The sequence below is a fragment of the Eubalaena glacialis genome, chromosome 2 (genome assembly GCF_028564815.1).
Source record: "Eubalaena glacialis isolate mEubGla1 chromosome 2, mEubGla1.1.hap2.+ XY, whole genome shotgun sequence".
Lineage (NCBI taxonomy): Eukaryota > Metazoa > Chordata > Mammalia > Artiodactyla > Balaenidae > Eubalaena > Eubalaena glacialis.
Window position 1 is genome coordinate 16,347,571 of NC_083717.1, and position 12,784 is coordinate 16,360,354.

At 35.1% G+C, this 12,784-nt stretch overlaps 1 protein-coding gene across 1 annotated transcript in view; it reads right to left on the reverse strand.

The window, feature by feature from the left end:
- MALRD1 (MAM and LDL receptor class A domain containing 1) overlaps positions 1–11,467 on the reverse strand; it is a 607,787-nt gene extending 596,320 nt beyond the window's left edge. Inside the window, exons 1-2 of the mRNA XM_061181405.1 lie at positions 11,453–11,467; positions 10,475–10,685 (exon numbers count right to left, since the gene is read on the reverse strand). Of these exons, the coding sequence (XP_061037388.1) occupies positions 10,475–10,685; positions 11,453–11,467 (226 nt within the window). The remainder of the gene's footprint in view (positions 1–10,474; positions 10,686–11,452) is intronic.
- Positions 11,468–12,784: the final 1,317 nt, after the last annotated feature.

Consider the following 12,784-nt stretch of genomic DNA (forward strand, 5'->3'; position numbering starts at 1 on the left):
GGGCCTTGCTAAACCACTTAACCACACCAAGCCCTTTTCTTCACCTGTGAAACTGAAATAATGGCATCCTGCCCTTTCTCCCTCAAATGACTGCTGTGAGGATCTTATGACATAATGTATATATAAGTACAACTCTTAGGCACCACAAAATATGAGGCATTATTATTAAGGGTACATCTTCAAATCCACCTTAATGTTCCAGCCATATCAGAATTTCAGGTTTGGGCAGACCAATTCAGAGAGGACCCTCTGATACAAATTCAGCCATTGTGGCTGTGATGGACCCCTGGAATTAAGCATAGCACCTCCCTGTTGAATCTCAATGTTCTTGAAATCCCTGGTGTTTTTATCACAGCAAGGCATTTTCTGGCTTTTTTTTTTTTCTTTTCTCTTTCTCTTGGTATAAGTGATCCAAGAGGCTTGGGAGAGGGAGAAAGATTTGGACACTTGGTTGTTCACAATAACCCCCAGGGAGGGCTTTATTCCATTATCCACCATCTGTAAATGTCACTCTCTAAAAAACAGATTAATTCAATGGCAACTATACCATCCCTGGGTTGTAGCTCTTAGTAACTGGAGATGTTCCTTTGACAAGCTTGTTCTTGTGCTAACTGGTTGCATTAGCCACAGTGGTTATTCTGATTAATAGACAGACAGTGCCTGGCAACCCAGTCACAAAAACATAATTTTTATTTAATCACATTTCGGAAAAATATTATTTAGTAATAATACATCTGGTGCATATCCTTGAGAACATCCATGTCAGTACTGAAAGCTGAATTAGAAACTACACTTTTAAACATTATCTAAACCTGCTTTATTACCAATGGTCTATTTTATTATTTTTAGTCCTAGATTCCTTAGTTTGAAAGATTTTACAAAGCAGCTGTATTCTGTAATGTTAACAGGTATCTTAATAGCCACAATTTACTGAGGGAGATCAGTGCTAGGCATTCTAATTGCGGTAGTTTATTTACTCCTTACAAAAACCTTATGAAGCAGGCAGCCAGTGAACGCTGGGGCCAAGATTGGAACCAGGTCTTTTTTGCCTCCAGAACCTGAATTCTTAAAGCTCTGTTCCAAGGTCTCATTGTTAAGCCACTAACCCATTTTTACCAAAGACCTAGAATTAGAGGCCTGTCAGAGTTTCTAATACTGAGGAAACCAGTATTTCCAGGCAGAATTCATGTCATTCTATCTAAAAGCTAAGAAACTTGATTAGTCTGTGAATCATACCGTGGTTAAACTTACAATTGCCTTAAGGCCTTTGAAATATTTAGAATATCCAGAATATCCCAATCATTACCTCATGGACCCCTAGTGGTCCAGGGAAGCTGGTTAAACAGAAAATGAACTAAATTATATAGTTATTTGTATATGAATGTGCATGTCATTCAATTAGTTATGCATGTATCTTCATAAGTATGTATCTGTTTTCAAGTCTCTTTTAGTCCCAGCATTTTTTCCAATGATCTACTTGTGATTACAAAATATTCTAAACTATTTTTTATCACCATATTTCAGCAATTATGTGTATGAAATGTACACACACACTCACATAGGTGTCAAACAGTTTTTAAATACCAAGAAATTACCTTGCATTACAATTACTTAGTTGCTGTCTGTTTCCAATGCTCTTTGTTCTCTTTAATAAACAAGGATAATGATCATGTATTCTGGAAGTGTTAGAACTAGAAAAATAGCTAAATAAAACATTTTTATTTCTGAATAGTCTCAACAGGGGTTCCTTTTGTTACAAAATGAATCTAATGAGCATACATTTTTCAACTAATTGTTATTTAAAAAGCAATCATGAACTTCTATAACGGCCAGATTATTCAAAAATGCATCAGAAAATTTTCTAAGTATTCATTTTCCTCCCAATAGAGAATTGCGTATTTTAAACCATTTGAACAATTTTTCCTGAATTGTGGTTGATTTGCCTTTTATAATCTCATATCCCACACATCTACATTCAAATCTGATAGTACTTACTATACTAAAGTCTGTCTGCGTGGAGATTTTCCTGCTACCACAGCAATGCTGCAGTTGGACAACATATGGAACAGGAGGAGTGGGATGCAGGAACTTAGGAGAATCCATGTTCCTGGGCTTTTTGAACTTGAGCAACTCATCATTTTGTTTCTAATTTTGTGATCCCACAGGTCCAGCATACTGCAGTGAAAAAGAGAGGGTATCTCCATGTTGTGCTTTGAGGTTGCTTGGAAGACCCAATTATCTTCTGAATTGGCTTCCACCACGCCAGATTCTCTCATTAAAATTTTACTGCAGAGCCATTCATGGATTCAATCATTAACACCATAAGTGGAGAAAAATATTAAATGATATCCTCAAGTGATAGTTAACATAGGGCACGCTTCTGAGAAAATGGTAAGGAATAGAAAAAAATTTTAATAGTGGTAGTGGTGAAGAAATTGATGCAGAACTCGGGATTAACTTAGTATGAGTAGATCATCACAATATAAAGTTCTTAGAAGACAGGGAAACTGTAAGAGTTAGGAGAACTCTAAAAAGGAGAGGCAGAAGGTATTAAAAGCAAACCATTTATTTCACAATTTTGCCTGGGCCTATATTAATAATGCACATTTCTTTTCCTACTGAAAGTTCTATGAGGCACAGCTGTAGACTTTCCTTAATGTTAAATCCTGCTTTTCTTGGAAAACTGTGCCAAAATATAAAATGCATCATTTTAACCATTTCACGTATATAGTTCTGTGATAAAAACAATAATTCACATTGATATGCAACCATCACTACCATCCAAGTCCACAACTGTTTCATTTTCCCCAACTGAAACTTTTCATTCCTCCCTTTCCTCAGCCCCTTGGAACCACCATTCTACTTTCTGTCTAAAAATTTGACTATTCCAGGTATCTCATATAAGTGGAATCATGCAATATTTGACCTTTTGTGATTGGTTTATTTCACTTAGTATAATTGTCCTCAAGGTTCAGCCACGTTGTAGCATGTGTCAGAATTTCCTTCCTTTTTAAAGCTGAGTAATATTCCACTGTATGTATCCACCATATTTTATTTATTCATTCACCTGCTGGAGGATACTTGGGTTGCTTCCACCTTTTGGCTACTGGGAATAAGGTTGTTATCAACATGGGTGTACAAGTATCTGTTGGAGTCCCTTCTTTCATTTCTTTTTGATATGTCTCCAGATTCGAATGGCTGTATTATACAGTAATTCTATTTCTAATATTGAATGGAATTGCCATACCATTTCCACAGAAGCAAAAAGGCTTTACATTCCCACCACCAATGCACAAGTGTTCCAATTTCTCAACATCTTTGCCAATACTTGTTATTTTCTTGGGTTTTGTTTGTTTGTTTATAATAGCCATCCCAATAGATGTGAGGTGGTATCTCATTGTGGTTTTGATTTGCATTTTCCAAATGATCAATGATATTGAACATCTTTTCATGTGCTTATTGGACACCTGGATACCTTCTCTAGAGAAATGTCCATTCAGGTCCTTTGTTCATTGCTTGTTTTTTGTTGTTGAATTGTACGAGTTCTTTATTTATTCTGCATGTCAATGTCTTAGATATATAGTTTGAAAATATTTTCTTCCATTCCATGGATTGACTTCTCATACTGATAGTGTCCTTTGATACACAAAAGTTTTTCATTTTGATGAGCTGTAATTTATCTAGTTTTTCTTTGTGGCCTGTGATTGCCAAAAAATCATTGCCAAATCCAATGTTATGAAGCTTTTCCCCTGTGTTTTCTTCTAAGAGTTTTATAGTTTTAGCTCTTACATTTAGGTCTTTAAACCATTTTGAGTAAATTTTGGATATGCTGTAAGGTAGGGGTCCAAGTTTAATCTTTTTGCATATAGATATCCAGTTTTTACCACACTGTTGAAAAGACTATTCTTTCCCCATTGAATGGTCTTGGCACCCTTGTCAAAAATCCTCTGACCATCTATGAGACAGCTAATTTCTAGGCTCTCTATTGTATTTCATTGGCCTATGTGTCTGTCTTTATGCCAATTCCATACTCTTAATTACTGTAGCTTTGTAGTAAGTTTTGAAATCATTAAGTGTGAGGGCTATAAGGTGGTTCTTTTTCAAGATTGTTTTGGATATTTAGGGTCCCTTGAGATTCCATATGCATTCTAGGATGAATTTTACTATTTCTGCAAAAAATATTCTTGGGATTTTGAGAGGGATTACTTTGAATCTATAGATCACTTTGGGTACTATTGACATCTAAACAATATTAATTCTTCCAATCCATGAACATGAGGTGTCTTTCCATTTATTTGCGTTTTCTTTAATTTCTTCCAGCAACAATTTTTTGTTTTCATAACCTTGATTATGTTTATTCCTAAGTATTTTATATTGTTTGAGGCTATTATGAATGGAATTTTTTTTATTTCCTTTTTAGATTGTTCATTGTTAGTGCACAGAAATGCTACTGATTTTTGTGTGTTGATTTTGAATCCTGCAACTTTGCTTAATTTGTTTCTTTGTTCTGACATTCTTCATAGACTTTTTAGAGTTTTCTACATTTAGAATCACATTTTCTGTGAACAGAGATAATTTTACTTGTTCATTTCCAATCTGAATTGCTTTTATTTCTTTTTCTTATCTATCTAATTGCTCTGGCTTGGACTTCCAGTACTATGTTGACAGAAGTGATGAAAGAGGGCATCTTGTTTTGTTCCAGATCTTAAAGTAAAAGCTTTCAGTCTGTCACCGTTGAGTATGACATTAGCTGTGGGTTTTTCATATACAGCCATTTGTGTGTTAAGGTAATTTCCTTCTATTCCAAGATTGTTAAGTGCTTTTATCTCCTTCCCTTCTTGAGGAAAGCTATTTATTACGTAGTCACAAAATTTTACATACATTTTACTGTTCAGAAAATGATTTCCTTCATGTAGATAGCATATAAAAACATTTGTACAAAGAATTATCTCCCTTACTCTCATTTAATGTAAAAATTAATGGCCAGTTCCTGCAAAGGATGAAATAAATTCAAAATAGTCCAATTAAATGAAAGTAAAGTTTATTCTCAAAAGTAGATTTCCATGAAAGAGTGCTATTATTTGGCCTGGCAATTTGAAACCATTAACTAATTTTTATCACGGAAATGTGTATCTTTCACACAGAACTAATTTTATTAGTTTCATTGAGACAAAAACAGGAAAAACTGTAAATCATAAAGGTATGTGATAGCAAATGGAATTAGAACTTCCATAGCTCACACCAGAATTATCTAATATTACTTAAGTTGGAATCTTGTCATATTGTTGCCTTTAATCTCAAGCCATTGAGCACATCTTTGGCAAGAATTTGACACAGATACCATCAGTGTCACATGAGAAAAAGATTTCCAAACCATATTTTAACTTTAACACTGTTTCAAGATTAGTAAATTTCAAAGGAGTCCTCCAAGTGTTTGTAATTGTCTGGTGATTTCTGCAGAAATACTGACAATGTGTGGCATTCACTCCAGCCTGCAGCAGTACTCACGTGAGTATTATAAAAGTTGCATAGCTGTTTGCATACAATTCTCTATTCCAGAGTAGCAGCTTGGCCAAAAGATCTTATGACTTTTCACTAGTTTCTATAATGGTGAATACAGGGCCTTAGGAAAGTTATCTCTCTTGCATAGAGAAAACTTCCATCAAGTAAACTAATTCAGGAACAAATGAACAGTCGTTTTTCCCCCCCTAAATAGGTTTTCAATTTCTCTCAAAATAAGTATTCTTCCAAATCCAATCAAGCATTTTAAGACTTATTCACTGGAAAGTCACAATTATTTCTGGGTAGTAGAGAACATTATATTCTATTCTTGCTTCTTTGATGGAAACTTATTTAAAAGCTGTGATTCAAGTTCCTTGCCTTCATTAAATTGATAACTTTGACAACAGAATGCAAGCCTTCTCTCAGGATTCCTAGTTAAATCTTTAGTGGCAACGTTTACACATAGAAATGATCATCATTGACACACAAAAAAGGTATATGGGATGACAAACATGGCAGGAATTCTATCTATATAGATTGACTTCAGCAGACATTTTGCTTGTGGAAGAAACAGTTCACCATCTGATGTCACTAGGTGTCTTTGAGATTTTCAAGGACAGCTCACAAACTGAACGTCCTTCTTGGATTATGTCAATTTTCACACTTGAGCCACAAAACAAGAACAGACCACACTGCAAGACTGAGTAGTTCTAGCCAATTCCAGGAATGAAAGAAATAGTGCAGATGAGAAATTCAGCCAGTCGGTAAACCAGTAACCAGTCACTCTAATATTTATTGACTCTATGTGTGACTCAGTCTTCTAGGAAATGGGGAAAACTAGGTAAATTTCCTGCCCTAACAGAGCTAACATTTTGATTTTTCATGACCTCCATCAAAATATTAAAGAAACTGTTGGCAGCTCTGGAAGGATGGCATCATTTCATAAAAGCATGACTCCACCAAGTTTGCCCGAATTGTCATATGGCTCCTTTTGTTGAAACCATGATAGAAACCCCGTAGGATGGGTCAAGACAAAATTCAAGTTTTAGCTTCTCCTTTGTGAGAAAGAGTCACCATCCAGACAATTTTCAGAATGCTCTGAGAGTGCCTGATACACTATTATAAACCCACTAATGAAAGTTATTCATTTTCTTATATTTTTCTTATCCCCTTTTCCAGCTATTCTCATTTTTCTAGCTGAACTTGCAAGTCATTTTATTAGAGTTAAAACTTATCCTGGTTATATTTTGTATTAGAATTTAATTAACATGTAGACTGATTTCACTAAATTGTATATATTTACACCATTGAAGCATCCCATAAAGAAACAGTCTTGTCATGAATCTTTCTTCCAGATATCTGTAATTATTTTTCCAATTTTCTTCATCTAGTCTCCCCATATTTATTATTAGATTTCTTACACTTATAATTCTGTTGTGCTATGGATTGAATGTTTATATCCCTCCAAAATTCATATGTTTAAGCCTCAATCCCCAATGTGATGGTATTGAGAGGTGACTGGGTCATGAGGATGGAGCCCATGAAATAGGATCAGTGCCCTTATAAAAGAGGAGAAGAGACCAGAGCTCTCTCTCCCTCTCCCCACGATGTGAGGACACAGTGAGAAAATAGCTGTCTACAAACCAGGAGGAAGGCCCTTATCAGACACCAAATATGCCAGCACCAGGATCTTGGATTTCCCAGCCTCCAGAACCATGACAATTAAATGTTTGCTGTTTAAGCCACCCAGTTTACAGAATTTGTTATAATAGCCCAAACGGAGACATTTTGCTATGATGAATAGGATTTTTAGTTGATAATAAAAAAATATGCTTAAGACATTTTGCATCCAAGGTAGTAGTAAGATAAATATTGCTCATGAAATCTCACATTTCACTCTATTAATGCTTACCTTCAAGTATTTCAATGAACTTCTACAACTACTTTTAAAAGTAGTTGACATTTATGTCATCCTACTGAAGAAACAATGTACTTATTATCATCTGATTAAACACTATCACCTCTCAGATTTTCAGAATGCACCTCTAATGTAATTTTCACACATTTCACATACAAATTTAGATTTATATGAAGTAAAGACCTTTTGAAAAAATTATTATTCCTAAATCCAAAAAAGTTTGCAAAAGAAGTTAGGTAATACTTCAAAACTTCATGATATATTTCATCAAATCAAAGTATTAAAAATAGACCAAATGGAAATGTTCTTAAGCAAGACATGTAGGTAGGGGAGAAATTATTTAACTGAATATATTTTTCCATTTTGAGTCACAGCAAATTTAGCTCTAAAAGTAAATGTATGGAACAGTTAATGTTAATACTAACTTCAGGTATGCTAAAGTAATTATCTAATTACTGGAGTAACTTCTGAGAAAATACTGGAGTATTTTCTGGTAATATTCCAGTGGTAGAAACCCATTGCAGGGGATATATCTCAACATTGTATCAATAGTACAGTTTATAGTCTTATGGTTGACTTGGATCTGAATAGCAACATAAGTAATATTACTGTTTTATTGTTGAGTAAAACTAAAACAGAGTAAAGCCTTTATACATCAAATAATTCTGAGCAATTACTAGAAGAGAAACTAGATTATTGCTGTGCTTAATAGAATGAGGAAGACCAGGCAATGGGGTTCTGTGTAGAAGCAGACATTGCAACACTAGAAACATAATTTTTTTAAAATACCCAGATCAGTACCACAACATGTACTTCCCTGGCTCAGGATATTAATAAATTCTAATAAAGAGAGATTCTTGTCAACATTAGAACCAAATAGTTGCTACACCTAAAAATTATTTTTCTTGCTCACGATTTATTGTGTTCAATAGTGTATAAATAGAATTTATTTCATTGTGAAGATTTAGTCTTTTTAAATCTAATATCTTAAAAAAAATACTGAGTTAAAATAATAGGTTCAAGTATTCTGAAAAACAGGTCCATCATGTAAAATAAAAAAATTTTCAAAAACACTATTAATAGAATCAGTTGCATCTGAAATTCAACTTCAACTATGCCAATTTCATTTGGAAAAGTCAACATATTAATCTATTTCTTTAAAGCTCACACCATTTGGACTTTAAAGAGGGTCACAGATTAATTTTTTTCCCAAAATGTGACTACTGAAACATCATTATAAAGTCAGCTTCAGTAAAAAAAAAAAAAAAAAAAAAAAAAAAAAAAAAATCTTGTCTATAAGTTTAGCATCACAAATTTTCAAGAGAAAAATTGCTTGGCCATCATTATTCCTCCACAATATTTTCCCTCTAGTGTGGTGTACAAAAGAAACTCACGCTTTAAAGCGATTCTCAATTTTATCTACAGGTTATCCCATTTTAAATAAAATACCAAAGTGGAAACTTCTCAGAAATGAACATGAAAAGCGAAAAAGCCAAAAGGTGACCTCCCAGTGTAACATTTAAAATGAAATTTGTTTATTCGACAAATCTGTTCCTTCACTCTCCTCTAAGGCTGGGGTTATTAGTATCTTTCATGCAGCTGAGACCTTTCCCACTCAGCGGCTTTCCCCTTCTTTCGCATTAACCTTTTCCCTGAAGCAGGACTACGCATGTTATCACAGCAACCATGCTAAAGGAAGCTTCAGAGGGATTAATAATGGAAGGGACTTTGCATTTCTTGTCAAACCAACCGAGTGGTTCGTCTTAGCTGCTCACCAAAGAACAGCAAGGGCTTTCCCCAGACAGGCCAGAGAAAGGGCAGCACATCCACATGTAGCATCTCTGGGGAAATGGGACAAATATAAAATGAATCCCCGTCTTAGGAACTGTTAAACACAAAGTGCAATCAACCAGCACGATCACAATCCCCAAACTATGGGCGAAAAATCCTCCACCTGTTTCTTTCTAAAGAGAAGAAATTATTCAGTAATCACTCCTCTTGCTTTAAAGTAATAACAGCTGAATATTTGAATAGAATTCCAATAGTAAAATCAAACATGTAGAACCTTATGTAGGAGAAGAAAATGAAGAATTCTGTAAACACTAATTAATATAGTATCTGAATAAAAAGTAGAAAATACGTTTGAGCATATTGCTCTAAAATACTACTTAGTGCCTCCAAATAATTGAGTCAATAGTTACTGAAAATCAACATGAATGAACCTATTTAATTGTATGATAATGTTTTTTATGCAAGGTGACTGTAGGAAGGGCACTAGTTCCACTGATGAAATGCAGTCTTCTTTCAGGATGTGATATTGCAAATAGAAACTACAGAAACATGCATGTCTCTACCCATATCTTCCCTTGGTGAACTTTTTATTAATGTTATACCTGGAGTATTTTCCCGCCAGTGAGATCAGTTTATCTCACTTCATGACCTCCTAATAAACTGGAGGTTCAAGATCACACAATTAGTAGATGGTTTACCCAGGATCCAAGTCTAGGCCCTGCACTCTCTGATGCTTGCACTCTTTCCTCTGCCTTAGAATCAAAGGATTTAAGTCAGAGTTATGCTCTGTGTATGAGAGGTACCAACTCACTTGGTGGTAGTGTCCTATAAGCAAAAATAAAATCTTCTCACCCAACCTAAAATTCATTTCAAATATTCCCATACTGAACTCAAACTTAAGCTCATAATTTCCATCACAGCATTTTAAAACTGCAGTCACAAGCTTCTTTCAAATCCTGTTTCACTGATATACCATTAAAAGCTACGTTTCTACATTTCACTCCTTCTTTATAATCGGTAAAAACTGATTCAAAATACATCCCATTTAGTTAGAATCTTAGCAATTTGATACCATTTAATTAGAGTTATTTTTATTTGTGGATCTGTCTCTTTCTTAAAAAGAGTATTTTAGTTTCTGACTGACTCTAAAGGCACATAAATGGGATCCGTGCAGGGCCAGGTGTCTTAGCCTCCCCAGGCAGCTCAGCAGCCTCTGGACTAAAGGTGCACAGGACTTGGAGGAAGGAGAGGAAGGGAACTTACATTGTTGTTCATCGCTCATGTCGCCACACTGATCTGTGAAGTCACACACATTGTCAGGAGGCAAGGAGACCCCATTGTCACACTGAAAGGCTTCCATTCCTTGCTGAACCAGTACAGAGGTGAAAATGCAGGAAATCCAAAGGATACCAAAAGCTTCATTCTTTGGGAAAGCTAACATTCTGGCCAGCCAGAGGAGCAGTGCTTGATACGTCTTCTCAGAGATCAGGCCGTTGTAACGGGTGGGTTCATAATTAAAAATATTCTTTCTCTTTTCTCTATTTTTTGATTTCCAGATTTGCCTCTTATGACTGAAACTGCTGGTAACTATCCGCAACTCTTAACAAATGAGTCCAAGGCAGTTCATTTACTCTTTCAGGGGAGTGTCTTTAGAAAATATTTAACTTGAACAGTTGCACCATTTCTCTATCTAGCTAAGCATAGATGTTTATTGCCCTATGTATACCATGTTTAAACAATTTAAGCCCTTATGATAAATTTTTCTTTCAGGAGATAGCATTAACAACTAAAGGGCAGGCACATAAATGGGAGGAAAATTACAATAAAGTTATAAGTAACATAAAAATGTTCTATATTAATTCCTATGCTTATTCATGTTCATGTAATTTAGAACATTATTGTCACTAAAACTTATACAGATACTTCAGGCCCAATTATTAGAATTGTTTCATGAGAATGAAATGCTTGTCCTCTATCACTGAATGGAAACTTTGCATTGCTTGCTTAGATAAACTGAAAACCACAGGATTTTAAAAACTGAAGGGACATCGGGGATCATTATTTTCCAACTCACATTACTTGGACCCAAGAAAGTTAAGGGATACTTATGAGGAAATACAGTAATTTGGTATTAGAAACTGGAATTCAAATATCCTGCTACCGAGTGCAGTGTTTCTTCCTCTGCAGTACACGGATTTTCATGTCAATTCATCTTCATAGGCTTTTACAAGTGAAACATACAATATCAGGATCCATATTCAGAATGAACAGTACACTAAAGTTCAGAACACCTGAACTTTATATTATAAATAATAAAATTTTATGAAGGTGAATAATTATGGAAATTATATGGAGTTAAATATTCAAAATATTCCTTTATACTTGATTTCTTAAAGGCATCTTGAAGTTCTATTCAACTATCTTCTTTTAATTTCTGCAATATAACTGCAAGAGATGGAGACACCAAGACTATAAGAAGCGACTGGAGAATGCAGGGTGGAAAGAACCATAGATCAGGGACAGAAAACCCTTCTGTGCTTTTAAAGAAGATACAAAGAAAGCAGATTTTCCAAATATTCTAAGAAAAAAGACTCAGTAAAAACAATGTTCTAAGGTATAAGCATTCAGGATTCTAGGAGGAAAATCCATAATTTGCCCTATTATAATTGACCACTCCACACAATTTAGCATTTCATTGCTCTGTGCTCCGTTCCAATTTCAGAAATATTTATTCTCCTTACCTCTCTGCTTTGTAAATGAATTCTAAGAAACACATTACCTACTTCTCTCTTTGTGTATCTCTTAAATGTTGACTATCCTTATAGTTCCACATTAGTCCTCCTCTCTGCTCAGATTATACTTTTTTCTAGGCTTTCTCTTCATGCTCATAATTTCAAGTAATATCTATACATTGTTGTCTCCCAAATCTATATCTGAAGTCCTGATATGACATGTTACTCAAACCAATATCTTAAGTGTTCTTCCAGAACACACACACACACACACACAAAACACATAGCCTAACTGACTTGCCTACTTGAATCAAAAGCTAATTTCATCTTCCTTCCCCCCACCCAACCAACCAGTCTGTCTTTACTCCCCTATTCTATATTTCAGTGAATGGCGCCTTCTTCTGTCCATCTTGCCAAGCCAAGAACTTATATGTTGGTCCTGGACTACCCTTACCCGTTCTACCCATCAATCATCAAGTCTCACGCATTCTATATATGTCAAGACTCCATCAATTCTCATCTCAGCAATACCCTGAACCAGATGTTTCCACTACCCAAAACTCATTTCCCATTCTTCAGGCAGAGTGATCATCCTGAAGCATAAGGCCACGCCTACATATTTCTGGAAGTGCCATATTTCCTAGCACAGCTTGCAAACACAGCTTACCTTCTGCAGTTCACTGCTGATTACATCTTCCTCTGTGCTCTCAATCATGATCTTACTCAGTTATTACACTAGCAGTTTTCTGAACATGCCACCTCTAGACTCCAGATCTGAGATCCCTTTCCCACCCCAAGCACCAGGTGAATACTAATTATTCTTTAGTTTCCAGCTTCAAGG